This window comes from Candoia aspera, chromosome 16 (assembly GCF_035149785.1).
Source record: "Candoia aspera isolate rCanAsp1 chromosome 16, rCanAsp1.hap2, whole genome shotgun sequence".
NCBI lineage: Eukaryota > Metazoa > Chordata > Lepidosauria > Squamata > Boidae > Candoia > Candoia aspera.
This window is the reverse complement of record NC_086168.1, coordinates 3823164-3847082: the sequence shown is the minus strand read 5'-3', so window position 1 is coordinate 3847082 and position 23919 is coordinate 3823164. Positions and strand designations below refer to the sequence as shown.

Sequence of the window (23919 nt, the reverse complement as noted above, 5' to 3'; positions counted from 1 at the left end):
TTTACTTAGCCGTGATCCTGCCGGTTGTGAAACGCGGGTTTGTTTTGAGTTTAGGAATAACTTGGATGCTCCGGAGGACCAGAACAGAGGAGAGAAAGGAGGTGAGCTGAAAGGAAGCTCAAGAATATCTAAAGGCAAAACCAGCTGTGTCTTCAAGCTTCTCAACCAACGGAAAACTAAAATAACTTTAAAAAATTAAAATTAATCCCTGTGGCTAACTTTGGGGGGTTATTCCCTTTCCCTCATAAAGGCCAACCCAAACTGTGGGCCAGGTTTCCGATGGGGTATCAGTGCCTCCCATTTCTCCCACACCACAGGCGAACGGGGATTGCAATGCCATCTTTAAAGGGGCAATGGAAGAAGGGGAGGGGAATGGGGGGGCTGGAGGGAAGCCAAAAGAATAGGGCCTGAGAGGAGAGGGGGGAAAAAATTGGAAGTAAATGGTCCATGAATTAAACTATGATGCACAGCTATCAATGCCGCAAATGGTTTATTCATCCAAGTTGATATTGTTGTGGCTGGGACTGAATGAAGTCTTTTCAGGATGGCCATATGAAGTTAAAGCAAGTAAATTTCTATCTTTCTCAGCATTAGCTGCCTCATTGCTCCTCAATCAGGCCTCACAGAGGCAGAAAATAGCTCAACCATCTGTTTTCAAATCCCTGGACTGGCAGGACCCTCGTGGGGAGGGCACTCCGAGGGAGGAGGAGGGAGGGGGGGAAGATTTTGGGGCCAACTTAGGGCAGCTGAGGACCATTTTTCCCACCTCAGGAGCAATCAGAATCCCAGGGCACCCATCCCAAAGAGAGAAATGCCAGAAAATTGGCCTTTCTGGATTTTGATTTGCAAGGAAGGAAGGAAGGAAGGAAGGAAGGAAGGAAGGAAGGAAGGAAGGAAGGAAGGAAGGAAGGAAGGAAGGAAGGAAGGAAGGAAGGAAGGAAGGAAGGAAGGAAGGAAGGAAGGAAGGAAGGAAGGAAGGAAGGGGAAACAGAGAAAGATGAGGGAGGGAAGGAGAAGGAGAAGGGGAAGGGGAAGGGGAAGGGGAAGGGGAAGGAAGGAAGGAAGGGATAGGAAACAGAAAGATGACAGAAGGAAGGAAGGAAGGAAGGAAGGAAGGAAGGAAGGAAGGAAGGAAGCAAGGAAGGAAGCAAGGAAGGAAGCAAGGAAGGGGAAACAGAGAAAGATGAGGGAGGGAGGGAGGGAGGGAAGGAGAAGGAGAAGGAGAAGGAGGAGAGGGAGAAGGAGAAGGAGAAGGAGAAGGAGAAGGAGAAGGAGAAGGAGAAGGAGAAGGAGAAGGAGAAGGAGAAGGAAGTTGAGAGAAGGAAAAAAGGGATAGGAAACAGAAAGTATGGGCAGTGAAGTGAAGTTGATCTATCTTCAACTACCCATAGTGAATCATGGCCTAAAAAGTCCATTTGGATCATCAAAAACCTACCTTGGAGGACAATATGGAAGTTCTGACTCTCAACTATGACCTTCAAGGACTATTCATCCCAGGAAGGAGAACTCACAGTGAAATGAGAGATGTTGGGGGCCTCCACACTTGGAGAAGTTATCAATTAATGTGAAGATTATCAGCTTCCATTTCCAAATGTATCCAAGTTTTGCAATGCAGATCTCTGCTCAAGAGCAAGTGTTGAAATGTAGGAATGGGGGAGGGAACGTCATGAGTCTGCATCTTCATGAAATAATTAATTCCACACTTTTGGAGAGTTATCCATTAAAATTGCATTTTCTCAAATTTGGTATGCAGCTCTCCAGTGAAAAAACAGGAAAAAACCCCAAAAAGGATTAAAAATGCAGGAACACGCAGGTATTAGGATTGGTTAAGAGAATTGAATAAAATCCAAGCAATCACCAATGAGGTTCAGATTTTGTGAATCAGTCTGATACAAAGAGTTTTAATTAGATGACTCAAACGGGTTTATTATCTCTTAATCTAATCTAATAGATTAGGCAGGAAGGCCCAGGAAAAAAAAATAACCAAGTCCAATAATTACACTCTTCCCTTTAAAAAAAAAAGTTAGACTGCTGTGGAAACAGAATGAAATAGACTAAAAATTAGACAAATAACCAAAATGGAAATGGATAGATCTATCCGTTCTTTACAAGATGAACTTAAAAATTCACCTTTTAGGATAAAATAGGTTTCAAAATGGGCAACAGGCAGATGAGATGATGCCATTCCAAATGCCTATTTTGTAAGGAAATACAGTCAGGAATAGATAAATGCTAATATTGGATCTTGCTCTTTTTTAAAAAGGTATCCGGGTCAGAATGAGAGAGAACTGTTACATGTTACATGCCAATCTTATCTATGCTTTCCCTCCAGACCAAGGAATTGGAAGCAAGCAAATCCAAAAGAATAAATCACACAGAGTCACAAGAGAAGTTCTCCTGAAGTTGAGGACTTCTTCACTGGCCTTGATTAAATCAGTCTTCTCCCAGTGGGAAAGACGCAGTAGAAACGTCTACGTGTGATGGGAACAGACAGCCAAGATAGCAGCAGAGACACAATAGACACCGTCTACAGTGACTCTAGAGAAGGAAGCTAGGGTTGATTGGAAGAAAGGTGGGCTAAGGATCACGCAGAGGTGCAACAGTCAACCTCCTTTTGGGGTAAAGCATAAACCTTAGAAGCCTAGGAAGATCTGGAGCTGCATGGAAGGGAATTTTCTCCAATTCTCTTCTCCTTGCCTCTCTGCCTACCCCCACCCTCATTGACTGATTGTCTAATTAGTGCTGATGGATAGTTTAAGTAGCTCTCCTAGCACAGCGAATCCAGCAGAGCATGAAGTGGAAAGAGACCGAAGCAGCAGGCAACAAAACCATTTTTCCCATTAAGACGTCGCAAAAGCAGCACCCTCGTTCACCCAGTGGGCACACAATGGAACAATGAGAGGACTGGCGGGGCACCCCCTTCAGCTCTGCCCAAGAAAACTCGGCTGCATTCACCCAACCCATTGCCACCCAACAATACAGCCTCCAAAGGGTTCACAGCCACCGAAATTGCTCGCCAAGGGTTAAATTCTGGACAGAAGTTTTCACGTCTACTAATCTGGCTTTGAGAGGGGTTCTCATATTTTTGGAGGGCTACATGCTTTGGGTGGCAACTAACAACAACAACATGCTTTGGAACGACAAACCTACAAGGTCAATAACAGTTGACAACTGGAATGGATTCTCCACGCCCTTGTCCTCAACGTTGGAAAGATCTACTTTAGCTCCAAGTTCCTCAATGGTCTGAAGACCAGCTGTTACTTGCAACATCTGAAAAAGTTGCTTACAGACCTAGATTACTTACCGACAGTTATCATGAACTAGGCAATCCTTTAGGGCAGTGTTTCTCAACGTCAGCAACTTGAAGATGTGTGGACTTCAATTCCCAGAATTCCCCAGCCAGCCATGGCTGACTGGGGAATTCTGGGGGTTGAAGTCCACACATCTTCAAGTTGCTGAGGTTGAGAAATACTGCTTTAGTGATTCTGTAAAGTGATTATATGGGGGAGAGCCTCTTTTCCTTCTGTTTGTCATTGTTATGGTCCACCAAGTCAACCTTGACTCCTGGTGACCAACAGGAACAAGTCTGTGCATTTTTTTCTTGGCAACATTTTTGGAAGTGGGCAGTCAGGACCTTCATCTATGGCTGAGCCTGGCTGGCTGACCCAAAATCTCTCAGCTGGCTTCTCTGCCTAAGGTCTCCTGGCTTCTAATCCAGGTCCTTTAACCACTACACCACACTGGCTCTCTTTAAGTAAAGGCAATTAAGAAAAACTCACCCAATTTTTCACGTAGCTTAGCACAACTCCCCTTCCGTTGCGTTAAAAGCTTCTCTTAGGAGGTTTCCGGCAAGCGTGTGCAAGATTTTGTGGGGTTCACAAGTGGGGCATCTGATTTTGACCCCCACTAGCCACTACCAAACAGCCTCTCCCAACAAAATGCAGCCATCTCCATTGGAGGGAGGCCTGATTCACACAAACGCATCAACGATGTCATAATGTCAGCGCCCTTGAGAGATGGGAACCCGGGATGCTCCCAGTGAAAACACTATGGAGTTTTCAGAACACGCCAAAGGGGCAAGACTTGGCGCACCATTCGACTGCCCATCACCGAGATGGAAGAATCAAAGAATACAGTGTTTCTCAACCTCGGCCACTTTCAGATGGGTGGACTTCAACTCCCAGAATGCTGGGAATTCTGGGAGTTGAAATCCACTCATCTGAAAACGGCCGAGGTTGAGAAACACTGAAAGAATATATAAGCATGTGAGAACGGCACTGAATTAGCAAGCAAGTTCATGAGAATTAAGAAATGGAGTCTCATTCTCAGGGGCTTTACCTTGTGGCAGTTGGAGATACAGGCCAGCCTAGTCTACATTCCCCCAGCTTAGAAAGTTTGAAGCACCAACTAATTGTGGGCCTTTGTGCTCTGGAATACCCCAGGGTAGTTAGGGGCTCAAAGAGAGTCTGGAATAGGTGCAGAACAAACATGTTGAGATGAAAGCATGGTTCACAGCTTTTTTTTAAATGCCGAATTGGCCTGCAAGCCAAGCTCAAAACGGGTGGTGCAGAAGGCACCGTAACTCCTCCCCCCTTTCATGTTTCCTATTTCCCTGCTCTTGTAAAATGGGGTGGGGGGTGCTGAGAAGAGTCCAAGAACACAGGAACAAGGGATGGGGGTGTTCATGGGAATCTGCAAGTCTTCAGTTCTCTACCACATGGAGTTCCGTTCCAATATTTTCATACCAGGATGGACCCACCCTATTAGCAAGATAACATGTTAATAACAGCAAAATGATGCTTCCTTACCCCAAGTTACATTGTTGATGTATCTTCACCAGAGCTGTTGATTTGGGTTGGGCTCACATAGAAGCCAACACCTGTTTTGCCCTCTTGCATTACGTGAAGCTGACCCACTGGGGTTTTATTCATTAAACCATGGTTAAGCCAACCCTGGGGAGGGGTATATCATGGGACTGGAGAAGATCTCCAGATGTTTCTCCAAGCCGTCTATGGCCCTCTTACCTTGGGGTTCTCCAAGATACCAGCTTCATAGCTTTGGAGGGTGGAGATCCAACCAGAAAGAAGGGGGAAAAAAATAAAATAAAATAAGATGAAGACCAATATATCAGTGAGCCATTGGCGTAGATAGAAAACTTGATGCGAGAGCTGAACAGAAAACGTAACCCTCTTTTTCTACTCTCCCCCAAGCTGGCCTCACACCTCCCATATGCACCCCCTGCCAGTAAATAAATAAATAAATCCTCCCTTCTCCCCCCCCCTTTTGCTTCTCAACTAATCTACTCGATGACAGAGAATTTGCTCCCAAAATTTCTTTCCAAGGAGAGACATTGGTGACATTTTCGCAGGGGACGTTCCCACCTGCGTTTACTGATGGGCAAGGCAAGTGTGCAAACGTCTGCCTTTTCTTGCACACGCCTCTCACAAGCAGTTTCCCACACTTCCATGTGTTCCTAGGGAGGGGATGATGGGGGGGATGATCTTGCTTCTAAGTTGCTTCCTGGTGAAGCGGAGTTGGGAACTCACCACGTCTCCCAACTAGCCCCTTTGAGTCCTTCCACCAGCCCCTTTGAGAATGCATCCAAAGTGTTGCTGTCCTCTTATTCCAAAAAGCAACACAATTTGCCCCTCCAGGATCAGGATACTGCCCCAAGGACACCTTCATTCAAGAAGATTCAAGATGGCAGATGTCTTCTTCTGACCTCCAACCCAACTCAGATGGGGAAAAAAAGCCAATATGCTGGAAAATTAAGCCACTTAATTCTCCTGTGGGCCTGCCTAAAACTTTATATCTCTATCCCTATCTCTATCATCAGAGAGCCAGTTTGGTCTAGTGGTTAAGGCACCAGGCTAGAAACTGGGGGGCTGTGAGTTCTAGTCCCACCTTAGGCACAAAGCCAGCTGGGGGACCTTGGGCCAGTCGCTCTCTCTCAGCCCTAAGAAGGAGGCAATGGCAAACCACCTCCAAAAAACCTTGCCAGGAAAACTGCAGGGACTTGAACAGGCAGCCTCTGAGAAATGGACACGACTGAACAGATTTAAAATATATATATTCAATAAATTTTTAACAAGATAGAAACAGTACATGTTTTGACAAGGAAATAAAGAAAATAAAGAAAAGTAAGGAATAAGTGGGAAAAGAAACAGAAAAGAAAAGGTTATAAAAAGCGACTTCCAATCTTCATAACAGCAGTTAAAAATGCATTTATATTTTACCCTCTCTCTCTCTCTCTAAGGTGGGCTTTCCTGAAACTTTTGATATCCAGGCAGCGTCCAAATCCCCGTCCACAAAGAATCTGTATTCCATTGACGCTGCTTCCCAACAAGCAGGGAAAATGTGGATTTTTTTTTTAACTTGGCGGAATTAACCAGCAGAAAAAGTGGCAGTTACCACTGATGGATTTTTCAAAGTCTCCCTCAATTAAACACAAATGCCCTTAGTTGACCCAGGAGAGCCTCCAAGTGCAGGGGCACTCTATCTTTGAACACAAGAGAGCAAAGACAGGCAACCTAGGGCGGTTGCGGCCAACGTCCCCAGCTGGTCAAGTCTCAAGGGCATCTAACTGTCCCCTGCTAAGTTACATATGGAATCTCAAATCAAACAAGAGTTTTCTCTGGTCCTCACCTAATATGCATAAGATTTTCATCCATGCTCCAGGGACTAGATGGGGTGACAGGCACGGGAATGCCATGGTCCTATAACAACATGAAAAGAATAAAAAGAAAATCAACATTAGAGATTGGGAGCGCAAACCAAGCACCCACATCGTGGTCCAGATATAAACTGTGCCCAATTGCAATTCCCTTCACTTAATTTGCAGAGTAAACCATTCTTGCCTGCCCCAAAATAATGTAAACCCCACTTTTGTAAAGTTTAGGTCCATGAAACAATTTGGGGGGGGGGGGGGGAGACAAGGCTCGTAGATTTATCTCCAGGTCCCCAGAGCACCCCCAATCTAAATCGCCCAGGAGCTTAATAAGATGGCCCAGGTCAGTGTTTCTTAAACATTTTGCTCTCAGGACCCTTCCCCCTTTTTAAAAATTATGGAGGACCCCAAAAGAGCTTTTGTTCGTATAGGTTATTTTTATCATTTCCCGTATTAAAATTTAAAATTGACGCATTTATTTATTGAATCATGGAAAAATCACCACATTAAACCCATTGGACATTACCCTAAATAAAATGTTTTTCATGAAAAAAACCCATTATTTTTTAACAAATAAAAAATAATACTGAGAAGTTTTGGCATGGCTTTAATGTTTTGCAAATATCTTACATATCTGGCAAATAATGTTGATTTCATGGACTTCTGAGAGGGTCTTGGGAGACCCCCAGGGGTCCACACTTTAAGAAACACTGGCCTAGGTCATCCAAACTAGATGCGTTTCCCACCACAAACTACAGACCCCACATGGGCTTAGTTGTATCAGACTCCTCGACCAAATGTCAATACAACATCTGATCAAACTCACTTCCATTTTGAAGAAATCCAGAAACCCATATCAGCAGACTGCAAGTCACCAGCAGGGAGAGGGAACAAGGTTGGTGTGTGAATTATATTGTTTGGGTTAGATGCGCCTTGCCCAAGGTCAACAGGCAGAAACTGTTCGAGCCATCTGCTGGTACCGGGGAGGGGTGCATGCCTAGGTGGGGAGTGTGTGTGGGGGGGTGGGAATCAGAGGTGTGTGATTTTAAACTATAGAATGCGCAGGAAACGACCATCCACAACTTTTTCCTTGTATCAGAATGCTTCGCTTCATTAAACAGTTAATTGAGCCCAAGTCTCTAGACTGTCTGAGTGAATGCTCAAGCATGCTGGTCATTACAGTTGTTATGTTGTGTGAACCCAGTCAATTAGAGAAGAAGAGAAGGATGGTCCCATCTGTTATTGACTCTTTGCATGGAATAGAGGAGCTAATTCCCACATCTTTTCCTCCCCACGTATATGCTTCTAAGCTGGATTCATACCACTGCTTAACTGTTGAAGAAACTGCATTTAATTGGGTTCAGACAAGACACAAAGCCATATAACCTAGCTGGCAGACCAACAAACCACCATCAAGTTTAGAATCCTGGGTGAACCAAGATGGGAGTCCTTTTCTGATATGTTGTTTGATGTTTGCCCCAAAGGTTGGCAGGCAAACCATCCACCAGTGTTATCTCCCATGAATCTGGGCTTCAAACGAACCATCACTCAAATAAACCATGAATCTGGCTAGGAACAAATACCCTATTTTACCCGAAGAAAGCACTTCGAGGAGTGCGAATGCGAATCAAGCGACCATTTCATGGGACTCATTAACCACAGTAATTCTCAGCCCTTTGAGGTAGTCCAGACAAGAAACACCAACCATGAGTACTAAGACTACTGTAAGCTTATAGTAACAGAACCTTGCAAGTCTGAAAGTATTTCTCCCCTCCCTTACTTTTACTTTCTGGAAAACTAGGGAAGGTCCCTTCTGAGGTGCTTCCCATGCCCCTTTTCCTTCTGTGGGCTCAGCTGCCTCTTATCTGTCTGTTGTCTAGTCTGCAGCTCTTCCTCCTGTCTCCCAAGGTCATTCCCACATCCCATTACACTAACCAAGATCTACCTGTAATTTTTATTCTATCTCTGTCTGCTTCTTCCAAGTCCATGCATTGGAGACCCTCTACTTTCCACACCTCTGTCCTGTCCTGTCTTCCCCCTCCTCTCCCCCCGGCACATACAGAGACAGTCATAAACGCTAGATCTCTTACCGGGTCAGCCCTCTCACTCAATTAGTCGGAGACGTTTCTCCAAGTGAAATGATCTGTGAAAAGTGGGCAACTAAGCACCAGGCACAGAATTAGCAGGAGATGTAGCAACAGGGATGCTAAGCTTGTCAAGCAAGAAAAACAGCAGGTTGTTCTCCGAGAGATGCTCAGGGCTGCCAAAGGGAAGCCAGCATTTTGAGCTCTCCTCCAGATTTCGCTTCAGCTCGCCCCATTCAAACTGTCGTTAATTGGGTGTAATGTTGGCTCCAAAGTTTCACAAGGATACCCACCTGGAAAATCTCATTCCTGAAGCTGTCCCACTATGTTTGCAAAATTTACTCCAGATTGTTCTTGACATGAGCAAGGCTGGCTGGGGAATTCTGGGAGTTGAAGTCCACACATCTTAACGTTGTCGAGGTTGAGAAACACTGCACTAATACAACCAAGAAGCTTGAGAGCTGTATGAACCTAACCATGGCTAGCAACACAACTGCCTCACACTCTGTCAAGCTCCAGTTAATGTGATTGAATCAGTAAATAATCTGGGGAAACAGCAACTTGACGCTCCCCGTTTGCTGACACTTAAAGGCAGGAGAATTTTTCAGGGCAGGGATAATGGTGCATGGGTGCACATGTTGCATTGCTTTTATCTTTAAGGTCATGATTCATGAGAAGCTGCACACACACACAGACACACACACACCCCAGCGGTGTTCTTTTCCTGCCCTTTTATCACAGTAGGCTCGGCACACACCAGGGAGCTGTCCACATTCCGTGGTGTCCACAGTCCGCAGTGTCCGAATGGGAGGAGGGACCATTCACACTTCCAGAGCCAAGCCGCTCTTCCTTACTTCATTAGCTTTTAAGAGCTCATTAGTCAATTAAAGTTCTTCTTTGTTTATCCTGAATGGGCTACCCTGAGTGATGCAGGCGGACTGGGGAGGCCAACTCTCCCTTTATGAGGGCAACTTCCCCTTTCCTGGGCCCACCCTGGAGGCTACTGAGATACGCCACAAACTCAGCTGGAACCACATTACAAACTTTCTTCTGATTTGTAGGAGAAGGCATTCTTCTAGCTCAGGGTTTCTCAACCTTGGCAACTTTAAGATGTGTGGACTTCAGCTCCCAGAATTCCCTAGCCATTTTGCTGGGAATTCTGGGAGCTGAGGTCCACACATCCTAAAGCATGCTGGCTGAGAAATTCTGGGAGGTGAAGTCCATGCCTCTTGAAGCATAAAGAATTCCCCAACCAGCATGCTTTAGGATGTGTGGACTTCAACTCCCAGAATTCCCAGCAAAATGGCTAGGGAATTCTGGGAGTTGAAGTCCACACATCTTAAAGTTCCCAAGGGTAAAACACACTGCTTTAGACCAGGTGCACAAGCAGAAGGATTTACAACTAAAGGGGGGAAGGAGAAACACAAATCAAGCAATCACACAAACAGTGGCATCATTTCAATGCTTTCAACCCACCTGATTTTAGAGCGGCATTTCTACACCTAAAACTGTGATCAGTTTTTTTTTTTTTTTAAAGTTCTGAAGCCTTGAGATCCATCTAGCTCAGGAGCAACTATCGTTTTTTGAGTTTTAAGGCAGAGATTTTCTCTTTGGTCCTTCAGTGTACAGACCTAACCCTGAACTGTGGCCTTCCATAAAGTAGCAGCTATTCTGGTTTGGAAGAAGAACTGGGGTTAGATACCAGAAGCTATATAGACATTGCTCCAGTGAATACCCCAGTACCTAGCGATTCTCTTTCTCATTTATTTATTGGGGCAGTTTTTGCTTATACACTCTACTTTTGTCAGTAAAAACAACATATAAAAAAAAAAATAGATGCAACAATCCACCCCATGCATTTCCTAGCCAAGGAACAGCAAAACTCCATCAACAAATGCATCGGCACTGCAAAACGGAACTACCTCGCCACATACCCACCCGCAAAGCCCATCGGAGCACAGTTTTAAAAACTTTCCTGACACCCGGCACCTTTGAGCTGCAGATGCTGGGAAGCAACCTGGATTTCCAGACCGAGCAATGGGATTCTAGACCCAGTGGCCACTAGGTGGAACTAAGGCTTCAGAAGGTCCACCTGGATGAATACAGATTGCAACTCCAGAATTCCCACTCGGGCTGTGGTCTTATTTTATGGCCGCGCTCAAACTTGGTTGCATTAAGGTGACCAAGGCTGAAGGACAGAGAGAGCTGCTCCATGCAGGAAGACAGCATTGGACTATACCTGTTTGAGGCTGGGAAAGTGTTTTTTAATGTTTTATTGATTTTTATCCATCTTTGATGGTTGTGAACCGCCCATTGAGAGAGTAGGATGGCATACAAGTTTAATTCTTCATCATCATCATCATCATCATCATCTCCTTCTCCTTGGCTCCATTTGCTATGAAACTCATGTATACTCATGGTGATTCATGTACATCATCAATACATTATTAATTCACTGAATTCAGAATTGTCTGCCCTGGTGGTGGCCTCCAACTGAGTCTCCTCTTTGCAGTCTTGGCATCCCCGTTGAATTTGACCACTGAAGACTGACAGCTGTGTTTCCTCCCGTTTTTAAGGAGGAAACCCATGAAAACAGAGCTAAAATCCTACAAGAAGCCTGTTCCATTAAAAAAGAAAAAGAAGAGACTGCCCCTTTCAAACTTCTCTAAAATCTGTCTTGTACTGTTTTTGAGCTGTTTTTCTGCAGCTCATCTCTGACATTCAAATCCACATTCTGACATTCAAATTTTGTTTTTATTTTCATTTTTTGGTTTGCAAACAGGACACAGGGATTTTGTTTTGTTAAACTGATGTAAGGTTTGAGTGTTATGTGAATTGCTCCTCCCTGGGTCTACACAAAGTTTCCTTCACTATAGCTCACCAGTTATGTGGTTCAATTCACATAACACTCAACCCTTACACCAGGTTAACAAAACAAAATTCCTGTGTCCTGTTTGCAAACCAAAAAATGAAAATAAAAATAAAATCCCAGCTTAGCATGATGCTCTGGTTCATTAAACTGCAAACTACTCAAGTCCGTTCCAGCTTCACGTCACAGGTGATGCAAGGCTGGGCAAAGCACTGGCAGTGAAATACTTTTAAGCACCCCTCCCTTTTTTATTTCTTTAAATATTTTGGAGTTTAAGTGTTTTGAACAAAGGAAAAACAGGGGAAGAGGACCCGAAAGGAAAAAGGAAGGGTCTGGAGTGAACCTTTTCCAAATCCATCCTTAAAATTCACACTGGATTTGAATGTCAGAGACGAGCTACAGAAAAATGTCATTCAAATCTGACCTCAGCCTTAAGAGCCCGGTAGAATTAGGAGGGTAGGGAACTCCTGAGCCAGAAACAATTCAAAACTCCTCTTTCAGAACCAGTTCGACAAGCACATTATGAAGTTGGTGGGGAGGCTTAGTTTAGGACTTGTCAGAAGGAAACGATGAAGGCAGATTATTTCCAAGAAACAACCCGGCATTTTAGATGCACAGAAGGCTCCCTCCTTCAGCAGAAGAAGACACTCAAAGATGGGCCCAAGAGTTGGGTCCACATGTGAGAAGATCTCTTGCTTCCTAGCCACCGGAAGAGAGGAGAGGAGAGGAGAGGAGAGGAGAATAATAGAATAGAATAGAATAGAATAGAATAGAATAGAATAGAATAGAATAGAATAGAATAGAATAGAACAGAACAGAAAAATAATAATAGAATAGAAGAATAGAATAGAATAGGAATAGAATAGAATAGAATAGAAAAATAATAATAGAACAGAACAATAGAATAGAAAAATAATAATAGAATAGAATAGAAAAATAGAATAGAAAAATAATAATAGAATAGAAAAATAGAATAGAAAAATAATAATAGAATAGAATAGAAGAATAGAATAGAATAGAATAGAATAGAATAGAATAGAATAGAATAGAATAGAATAGAATAGAAAAATAGAATAGAATAGAATAGAATAGAATAGAATAATAGAGTAGAGTAGAGTAGAGTAGAGTAGAGTAGAATAGAATAGAATAGAATAGAATAAAATAGAAAAATAGAATAGAATAGAATAGAATAGAATAGAATAGAATAGAATAGAATAGAATAGAATGAGTAGTATAGTATAGTGAAATGAAATGAAATGAAATGAAACGAAATACAGTGGGGGGAAAATTGTACTGACATAGGACAGGGTGAGAAAATTTGCACTGGCCTAGCAGAAGCTCAGATCCACATTTGGAGCCCAGCTTACTCTGAGCCTTGGGAACAATTCCGCTTGAGACGGCTGTCAGCTGGGCCTCAACACCCCGAAAGCACCAGGTTGGGGAACCTGGGTCGAGAGCAAGCAAGCAAGCAACAGGATGGCTGCAAAATTCTCAGGTGCTCCTTAGAATCCAAGAACAATGTTAGGATCTTGAATGGAGGGCCGACGTGCTTTTCCATTAAGTGTCCTGTGTCTCTCGCACCCTCTTTCACACCCACACATGCTGAAAAGTCTGCAAAAGTCCTCTCCAGGCCCTCTTAATTGCTTCACGCGGGGCCTTATTCCTTCCTCAAAGTAGGCTTTTTCAGGGAGGAGAGGGGGAGAAGGGGAAAAAAAAAAGCTGAACCACGCTCAGTTTTCCATATAATAAGCGCCCTAATTAAAAACACGCGTACGCCCGAGCCTTAACAACTTGTCTATTTGACAATTTGTTTGGCAACATATGGGGGTCTGTTGTAAATTTCCCCTCGAGGCAATAAATAACAGATGGCAAAAAAAAAAAAAAAAAAAAGCCCTGAAATGTGCTTGTTTGATGCTGGGTTGGGTGGGTGTCTTTCAAAATAAATAAATAAATAAGAGCAAAAGGCTGCAGGGATTTTCTGCGCTGCCTCCCAGCCTTCAGTTCAGGAGCTTGGAAATCATTTGCTTGGCTTTAGATAGCAAAAGAATGAATATATATGTGTGTGTGTGTGTGTGACCTCAAGCAATTTTCTGGTTTATACACAAAACTGTTCTTTTCTTTTTGATTGATTGAACACAGTTGTCAAGCATTTCTGCAGAAGAAAAGATTCCCTGGTGTGGAAGTGAAGGGACCTGATGCAAAACTTCTAATATGTTTTATTGCTACTTGTTCTTCAGAAAAGAAAGAACGGAAGAAAGAAAGAAAGAAAGAAAGAAAGAAAGAAAGAAAGAAAGAAAGAAAGAAAGAGGACAAGGAAAGAAAAAAGAGGGGGGGGAAGCAAAGAACTATTGCAATACACACACACACATATATATATTTTACCTGTCCCAAAAACCCTGAGATGGGACAGGGTCCCCATTCTGCCTCTTAAAGTAGGTTCCAATTAACATCTAGGCAATTATGGCCTTTTTTTTCCCCTGGAAAAGGAAAAAGTATGCAGGAGAAAATATCCTTCATCCCCCCCCCCCAAAAAAAGACAGAGCAGAAATCTCCCGCAGAGGGAACTGTAATTGCCACACTAACGAGCTGGCAAGATTGCACGGAGTTTAAAATCCCGTGTGGCCTTTAAGGTTACAAAATTAAAGGCTTGTTGGGGAGAAAGAAGAAAAATAACAGAGTGCGCTGACAAAGAGGGGAAGAAAGATGGAGGGGTTGAAAGCTTTCTGGAGAAGGGGCGCCTCCAAATCATGGGGTGAGCGTGTTTCGCGCACACACACGGCTCCCACCCAAGGAGAGACCCTGCGTAGCAATGCCACCCCTTGGAATGCTCTGGATGAAGGTGGGGTGGTCCTACCACCAAGACCCTATGGATGACACCACTGCACCACGCAGATACATTGTTCAGTGGAAGTAACAACACCGCAGAATGGCTTATATGGATGGGGCAGGGAGGGGCCTAGTTACAGGTGAGGTTTCCCCCACTCCTTTGTCCAAGGGGATCCACCCAACGCAACGCATCTCTCCACTCCATCGTGTCTAAAAAAGAAGGGGACACACACGCTGTGCCTCTATCAACTGATGGATGGGTTATGCACCATCAAGTCATTGTTAACCACGCAGACAGATTTTCTCCAAGATGATCTGTCCCCAACCTGGTCTTCCAGGTCTTCCAATGGCGGTTCTATAAAGCCAACCATGGAATGCAAAGAATGATTGTAGGAAATGAAGGAAGGTCCCTGTGAGAACCATGCTGTGCTCCTGGAAGGAAGGGGAATTACCAAGATAACTCCAAATCATGGGGTGAGCGTGTTTCGCACACATACAAGGCTCCCACCCAAGGAGAGACCCTGTGTAGAAATGCCACCTCTTGGAATGCTCTGGATGGAGATGGGGAGGTCCTATCACCAAGACCCTATGGATGACCTCACTGCACGCTATCTTCAACCCTATCTTTTCTCCAAATACCACAACTTCCAGAGACTAAACCTTGTCACAGGTCACTTACACCAATTCTAGCATGCTGAAGCGCTAAGCATGAGACTCAAGCATCTCCAGAGCAAATGGTAGGTCAATCGTCTGAAAAAGGGGTTCATTCGCTTGTGGGACAATTAGGAGGGATTTATCACTGGAAATGAAAGCAAGAGGTTATAATGCCACGGGTGGAAGCCGTGATCTCTACTAGCTTGTGGGCTGGAGCCAGAAAGCCTGAAGAAGAAAGATTAAATCCAAGTACCTTGGCATACTCCATGAGGTCACTCCGTCCTCGGAAGCGGGTATAGAATTCGGGCATCCTCCAAGGAGCAATGATCTGCAGACACCGTGGAAATAAAGTCTGTTACTGATGGCAGTAACAGAGCCAGTCTGGAGTAGTGGTGAAGGAACCAGGCCGGGAGACCGGGAGTTCTAGTCCCATCTTGGGTACAAAACCAGCTGGGTGACCTTGGCCAGTCCCTCTCTCTCAGCCTTGGGAAGGAGGCAGTGGCAACCCACTTCTGAAAAACTTTGCCAAGATAACTGCAGGGACTGGTCCAAGCAGTCGCCAGGAGTCAACAGTGACTTGAAGGCACCAAAAACAAACAAACAAACAAACAAACAATATTATGGCAATGGAGGAAGATTGAGAAAAGCGTCTTCTGGCTGGGTAAGAATCAGGCTCAACCCCGACCAGGCATTGAGTTAGACCCTTCCTAAGCCTTGTGGAGGTGACCAACTTCAAAGCAGTGTCATGCCATCTTTAAGGGCCAAGGGGTCTTCCTCACCTCTTATTCAACCAAACTAAGTGGAGGATCATTGTTGGATCTGAAGTTTGATGGCAAAGTTACCACCTGCTTAAAGGTCTTGGCAGAAAGTATGAGGAAGTTAAAAAAATTGGGGAAGGGAGGGAGGGAGGAGAAAGGAAGAAAGGAAGGAGGGAGGGAGGAGAAAGAATGAAAGAAAGAGAAGGAGGGAGGGAGGGAGGAGAAAGAATGAAAGAGAGAGAGAGAGAAGGAGGGAGGGAGGGAGGAGAAAGAATGAAAGAAAGAGAGAGAGAGAAGGAGGGAGGGAGGGAGGAAGAAAGAGGGAGAAGGAAGGAAGGAAGGAAGGAAGGAAGGAAGGAAGGAAGGAAGATTGATTAAAATTCATGGACAGATTCCTTAATTAAAAACCAAAAAAAAAAGGCCAAATTAGTAAGAAAACAAAAACAGCCAGGAACAATCTAACCTGGGCAGAGCGCAAAACCCCAGTTTCTAACAAGGCCAGCCATCTTGGCAGCCCTGTTACAGGTCAGTTGAGCCTCCAGGGAAGAAAATGCCTTCATGTGCAAGCCAGGCAAACCACAGAAGAGTGCCGTGTGTTTAATCCAGGTTAAAAAAACTCCAGAGAGACTTGATGTTTGTTTCTTTTAGAGCTGGGCTGGTCATAAGACGGCACTTCTGCCGTCTCGCTGTGGTGGGAAAGCAGCTTTGCACTGCTTGCTGTGACCATCGGTTCGAGAGTATTGCCACTTCTTCAGCCAGGCAGACCTCCCTTTCCTGCTAAATTCAAGGGGGGGAGGACCATCCCTACAAGTTCTGGAGATGGAATTCCACCTCCAGGACTTTTACAGGGTCAAACGATCTTGGAAGGACTTAGGCGGGAGATATCTACATTTTCATCCCCCATCAAAGTTGGTAGCTGTGTCCTCAAGACCATCCGGAGGGACCAGCGCTCTAAGCCTGAAGAGACAGCCATTTTTTCCAGGTGGAGATGACACCAGAAATTCGTTATGACACCCCTTTTCTCGCTGGCTGTGTGTGTATGCAACACGCTCAACCATTTGGCAGAATTCAATCATGTTCTGGATTGCAGGATCTATCTAACCCTAACTCTCTCCAACCAGGTGGGATTGGCACCTAACGCCCACCCCCCCCCCCACATAGCAAGCCAAGTTTAAACATAACCAGGGTCAGCATGGCATGTGAAGGCAGCTACTGAAACTTTACCCAGGTCAGTTAATCAGGGCCCTTGTTAATATTCAGGCAACTTGGCTGTTTAAACAGGTATTTGGGGCCTGATGGAGAACGTCAGGAGGATCTATGTGAATCCTGTTGTTGTTCCTGTGTTTTTATTGGGATGTATTATTATATATCCCATATATATAATAATATGTAATATAATAATATATATTATAATATATATATAATATATAATGTTATGTATTGTACGTATTATTATTATTAAAAAGGGACGCGGTGGCGCTGCGGGTTAAACCGCTGAGCTGCTGAGCTTGCCGATCGGAAGGTCAGCGGTTCGAATCCCCGTGACGGGGTGAGCACCCGTTGCTAGTCCCAGCTCCTGCCGACCTAGCAGTTTGAAAACATGCAAATGGGAGTAGATTAATAGGTACCGCTTTGGCGGGAAGGTAACGGCGTTCCGTGTAGTCATGCCGGCCACATGACCACGGAGCAAGTGTCTACGGACAAACACCGGCTCTTCGGCTTTGAAACAGAGATGAGCACCGCCCCCTAGAGTCGGACACGACTGGACTTCATGTCAAGGGAAACCTTTACCTTTATTATTATAGTATTAATATTAATTAGTATTAATTAATTAGTATGGATATTGTATTTGTTTGTATGTTCCTCCTTATTGTACATTGGTTTTCTAAGCTGCCTGGATCGGGCTCTGACTGAAGCTCATAAATGCACTTTTTACAAGTCTAAATTGGGGATGGAATTGATCCACTCAGTTCAGCCCAAGGAATTAAAAATAATTCAATTTGGGTCAAATAATTTGAAAAAAATAGCAACAACTCGCTAACAAAAGACCAACAAGGCATTCTTAGCTTTTCCTAAGTCGACGTGATGCTTTAATTGACCCTTTCTAACAGCCCAAACCAGCTAGCAAGGATAAGCAGATCGTTCAATTTCCACCAAATTTTGCCTTGGGCGGGATGAGAAATAAATCCACCTTGGAAAGGCTTTGAATTACCTTTGTTTGGAGAGATTAAAGTGGATACTTAAAGGCTGGTGGCGCCTGGCTTTGAAATTCTCCCTGCCTAATCCAAGGACTGATTCCAGAAATGGAGAAAAATCTTTCAAGTTGGGCGGAGCGCGGGGCGTGCAGCCTGACGTCCTGGGGCTGGATGCGGCCACATCAAAGCTGCCGTCAAATGTTGATGTTCCGTGTGACAGAAGGGGAATGAAAGAGTTGTGTAGCACAAGATGCGGAGAGCCTTACCTTGATCTGGGGGCAAAGGGCGTAGTAGGTGAGCTCGAACCGAATCTGATCATTGCCCTAAATGAAGAGGATGATAAAGGATTAAGCTCAACTCCGCATGATTTTGCAAACAGTATGGAAGTGGCTTGTGACTGCTTTTGTTTGGGATCCCCTCAGTCATTATTCCCCCTTAGACTTTCCTGCTTGTCTCCCATCCAAGCACTAAAGTTGCACCTTTGACTCTTCTCCCCTTTCCAAGCTCAACCAAAGTTGGTTAGTGCAAACTCCAGCCCAATTGCCCCCACCACACCATTGCTCGGGTGTCACCTTATTGAAATGAAGTGGAGACCTTTTTGAGGCTGGAAAATTAAGTATGCAGATTCAGTTCCAACATCCAGCCCAGAGGGGTGACATGCACCAGGCCTAAATCTGTACTGAATCCACCTTGTAATGTCTCCTACATTTTCTTGCCCTGCAAAAGAGACTTCTGGTTTTCTACTCTATCCTCAGAATGCCTGAGAACCTGTTGCTAGTTTTTATCAGGAATATTTTTCAGGCTGTCTTGACGGATGCTAACCTCCACCCTCCCCCATCTGAAAAAGAATCAGATCTGGAGCTGAGTCTCTTTCAAAGGAACCCCAAGATATCCACAGAGCTTCACCATCAAGCAGGATTTGAACTTGACTCTAATAACTTTTCCCAACTATTCTATACAGGTAGTCCTCGCTTAACAACCATTCATTTAGTGATGGCTCAGGTTTATGACGCTGCTGGAAAAAGCGACTTGCAACCAGTCCTCCCACTTACAACCATCGCAGCATCCCCCGCGGTCATGTGATCACAATTTGGGCACTTGGCAACCGATCCGCATTTATGACCATCGCAGCATCCTGTGGACACATGATCGCCATTTTCGACCTTCCCAGCTGGCTTCCAGCAAGCAAAATCAATGGGGAAGCATGTGACTTGCTTAATGATCATGTGGTTCGCTTAACGCCTGAGGTGATTTGCTTAACGGCTGCTACAAACAGGTCATAGAATCGGGTTGGATTTGCTTAATGACCACTTTGCTTAGCAACCAAAATTCCAGTCCCAATTGTGATTGTTAAGCGAGGACTACCCATATTGACTGTTTAAAATGTAGAGCATATAGAACCATAGAGTTGGATCTTGAAGGTCATCTAGTCCAACCTCTGCCCGTGCAGTAGTGCTCATTCCATCCCAGACAATCTTTTCTTGGAAATCTCCAGGGATGGAGCACCCACAGCTTCAGGATGGAGGCTGGTCCACTGCTTAATAGTTCTTCATATGCTTCCTTAGGCTTCCATTTGGCATGTTGATTGAACCCAGCATCACACTTTACAAACCACGGTTGTTGATGATTTTGCACAGGCTTTTGCCACCAGGATGTCACCTGTAGCCTCCCCAAATTCGGCGGAGACTTAGACCATCATCCCACAAGGTCTGTTGGATGCTGGGTAGGTTCCCACACCTCTCTAAGCCATGACATTTTAACCCTACCTTGGGGAAAAATAAAAGCCATCGGGACTGGGTATGCCCCACAGGCTAAGTCCTAAACCATGGTTTAACAGCACCTCCACCCTTTCTGGAGATTCAGATTCCCACTGAGAGCAACCGAGTTCATTGTGGCTTGTAGGAGCCTCCGGAGAGGGCAACAAAAAATCCTGGAGCCAACATGGATCTAAGCAGAGCTTCCTTCTCCCATCTGCTTCTCAGCCACGGAGCGTCACAGATGGTGCCCTGTGCATTTAAGAAATTGGCAGTGCAAATGAGGGAGCAGCCAGCTTTGGGGGCTCAGATTACTGGGGAGGGGCGGTGGCTGCCTCTGTACCCATTTGCCTGCAAGCCAAGCTTAATTTGGCCATGGCTGGGAGGGAGTAGAAAACTTTTCAAAGGGCTTGTAGCTTTCAGAAGCTCAGCACTGGGAAAGAGACGGTATGTTTCTGAGATTTAGTAGGCAACTGGCATTTTTTAGTGAGTTTAAGGCAACTAGAGTTGAACTCAACTCAACTAGAGTTGAACTCAACTCAACTAGAGTTGAACTCAACTCAACTAGAGTTGAACTCAACTACAACAGATCTTTGTCTTAAGACTAGGCTGTACTTTAACATTTTGTGCCAGGGAGATTTTTTCAATCTTGGGTGAAACCTACAGCCCCCCCCCACTTTAGAAAACTATATTTAAATGCATAAAATGAAAGACACAGATATAGATTGCATTACAAAGGAAGCAAACTATGCTATTTTGTTATCTATTAAAAGTGATAAATATGTCCTATAGTAATCTATGGGCTTCTTTATTGATCTGTTAAATCAATGACGAGACCCATTTTTAAGGCATAATGATTTGAGAAAATGAGATTGACATTAACAGTTTTTGGAGTTTAGAAGCCATTACTGAATGAAAAGCTAAATTTCAATTCGAGGTTAACGAAAATAAAGTAATTTTTTTCCTATCCCAATTCACAGACCCCCTGAAATCTATCAATCTATACCCCAAGAAGTACCTGGACCCCAGGTTAAGAACCTCTGTTATAAACACAAATAAATGTTCTGAAATTTGGAATTTAGACTTTGGAACAAGTTCTGAACCAGATATGTAAATTCACCCAGCTTCCTCTCATCTTTACAACAACCCTAGAAAATAAGCTAAATCAAGACTTGGGATACCCAAGTATGGTGGTTTGTTTGCTTTCAGCTTAACAAGTCTGGTTCTGGCCTGGCTTATGTTCAACTATTTATGGCTTTGCATGTTGCACAAATCCACTTGTTTCTGAGTTTGCTCACAAACCAGGCTTAAGCAAACTCCAGTAAAAGGGTAGCAGAATTAAATTGCTCCAGATTCTGTTGGAACTGCATCAAAAAATGTAGGCAAATCCATGGTGGCAAACCATGGCTTCTTATAGGACAAATGATCCCATGAATAAAATTCCTTGATTGTTGTTAGGGTTGGGGGGGAAATAAACAAGCCCCTTTTAACACTCTAGCTTTGCTTGCAAAAATTGTGTCCACCCCCTTTTTATTTTACTTGCCTGCTTGCCCCCGCCACTTACCAGTTAAGAACTTCTGCAGAGCTCAAAAAAGCCATTGATTGTTGAATCCTCCTTGTTCTGAACACCCAAACAGCACTTTTCCCCCCAATGTATAGCTGTAAAAATGGCTTGAGACAACTTTGCTATCAATCCAGGACATTGGGGGGGAAAAAAAATCAGAGGTTCTTTTAGCAAACTCGCCAAAAAAATCCCCAAATCTCACACTGCAACTGTGCATGGGCAAAACCAGCCCAATGCCTCTTTTCTTTTTAGGAAATCTTATTCTGCAATCTTTCTCTGCCCCTTCTGGACGACTTCCCTTCTGCCGAAGCGAGAAAAACTTGAATCAGCAAACTAAGGGCAGCGAAGGGAGCCTTTGTAAAATTAAGCCTCTGGCTCCCTCTAGTGGCTAAAGATCTGCCATACAGCTTTCTAAAGCACCGCAGAAACGCTTCTTAAATATTTGTTATGCCAAGAGAGGAGCAAAGGCAGTAACAAAGACAATAATAAAGATAATAATGGCCAGATTTTTTTAAAAATTAGAATTTTAGAATTAAATAAAAGTATAAAAAATTAAAGGGAAAATAAAAAAAGAAAGGGAAAAGAGGGGAAAAGAGAAAAGAAAGGAGAAAGAGAAAAGGGGAAAAAAAGAAAATATAGAATTATGATTTCTGCCTTTCGTTCCATCGAGTGTTGACATATTATTGTTTTAAATTGTTCCCCTGTTAGTCTTCCTGCTGGACCCTCTTTTAATCCCCATAAATCATCAATTCTCTCTTTTCTTTTTTCAACAAAAAGTCCATATAAGGTTTCCTGCCATTCAGAAAAGTCTATTGTTTCCCCCCTGACCAAACTGGTCAGCTTTGCCATTTTGGCAAGCTCCGTCAATTTTATAATCAAACTTTTAATGTGGGTATTTCATTGCAATAATGGCCAGATTTCAAGCTATTGCAAGGCTGGGATTTTCGCCTCGTTAACTCAGCTTGATGAGTTTTGCAGACAGCCAAAAAGAAAATAGAAAGATGCTTAAAGGTGGGCAACTGATTTTGATTTGTCTTCTACTTCCTAGTTGCCAACACAAATTGGGCAAAGAAAAAGGCATCAAGACAGCTTAAATATTTGAATGTTTGGGGAATTCAAAGCAGTTCACCCACTCTGCCTGTGCAGTTAAGCCGGTCAGCTGTTCCAGGAAAATCCCATCTACCTAAACTCAGTTTAACTAATGTTTAACAGAGGCTGCCCAGCTGTGCAAAGTCTTCATTTTTCTTGGATTACCCAGAAGGACAAAATTCAACAAGATTGCCTCCCAAGACCTTGGCTGAGTTTGCTCAAGTTGGAAAGATGAATTTGTGTGCAAATGTCGGGCCTAGCTTGCTGGAAACATAGCTAGGCCTTCTTCACGCAGTCCAGATTCCAGAAAGGCTTTGCCATGGACGTCATTTAAGTAAAGTCCACCACGAAGACTAACAGGAAAACAACTGAAAACATCATCCGGGTTAACGAGTAAACCGTTTGAAACTCCTGAGTAAAGAAAAGTGTTTCAGGCCAACGCAGGGAGTCCTCAGTTAATGACCACTTGTCCACCAGGTTTGATCCTACCTTGCCTGTAGCTCCATGAGAAACAAATTCGGCCCCTTCTTGCAGGGCAATTTCCATCTGCTTGCGGGCGATGCATGGCCGAGCCAAGGACGTGCCAAGGGGGTACCGGTCTTCGTAGAGGGCCCCAGCTTGGACAGATGGCCAGATAAACTCTTCAACAAACTCCCTGCTGACGTCTTCGATGTAAACCTGAAATCGAAGAGAGAAAAATTGTAATGATTGCCTATTCCCAAAATATACTCAGACTCACAAGCCAAAGCTTAATAAAATCTGGTTTATTGTAGAACAGAATGCAAATACAAAGAAAGCTGAGAATGAAGAAACCAGATCTGACCAAGCCTAGGCTAGAGAGCAGAACAATGCATCTCTCGCGTTTTCATAGAAACCCAGCCATCGTGGTTTGGCTCGGGCAATTGTGGCTTATTCAGCAAATCTTGGCTAGCACAGAATTGCGCATTTTTCGAATGCCCAACAGCCTTCTGCCAAAAACTCACTTGGGGTGGGAAGGGCACCAGCTCATCTTGGGGGTGGCTAGTATCATAGATCTCTCCCCAGTGAATAAGATCTTCACCGCTTGGATTTTATATCTATTTTATCTTTATTTATTGGTCTGTTTATATTGTAATTTATGTAATAATTCTGGTTTTATTGTAAACTGCCCGGAGTCCCCTTTTTGGGAGAGATGGGCGGTGATAGAAATTTGAAGAATGAATAAATAAATAAACAAACAAACATACAAACGAACAAACTCGGCCCACCCAATTGCTTCTTCCCTTTAAATACTCCATGGGGTTCAACCTCAAAGCAAGTGAGTAAAGTTAATTTTTGCAGTATGAGCATGCATAGATAACAGACTCAGTCAGTGAGGCTGGGTCCAAACTGGGGTGGGGGGGTGGTCTTGAATTTTTTCCCTAATAACCTAATTTTTAATTATTTTTAAATTGTCTGCTTCCTCCCAAAAATTCCAAAA

General features: G+C 43.9%; 2 protein-coding genes across 3 annotated transcripts in view; one reads left to right on the top strand and one right to left on the bottom strand.

The window, feature by feature from the left end:
- PTGES (prostaglandin E synthase) overlaps window positions 1-23919 on the top strand; it is a 377050-nt gene that overhangs the window by 11387 nt on the left and 341744 nt on the right. The gene's annotated exons all lie outside the window — the stretch shown is intronic.
- Window positions 1-23919, bottom strand: part of ASS1 (argininosuccinate synthase 1) — a 76827-nt gene that overhangs the window by 47262 nt on the left and 5646 nt on the right. For both annotated transcript variants that reach the window (XM_063316076.1, XM_063316075.1), the window contains exons 4-8: window positions 22950-23138; window positions 18320-18376; window positions 15354-15428; window positions 6646-6716; window positions 5025-5055 (exon numbers count right to left, since the gene is read on the bottom strand). In XM_063316076.1, the coding sequence (XP_063172146.1) occupies window positions 5025-5055; window positions 6646-6716; window positions 15354-15428; window positions 18320-18376; window positions 22950-23138 (423 nt within the window). The remainder of the gene's footprint in view (window positions 1-5024; window positions 5056-6645; window positions 6717-15353; window positions 15429-18319; window positions 18377-22949; window positions 23139-23919) is intronic.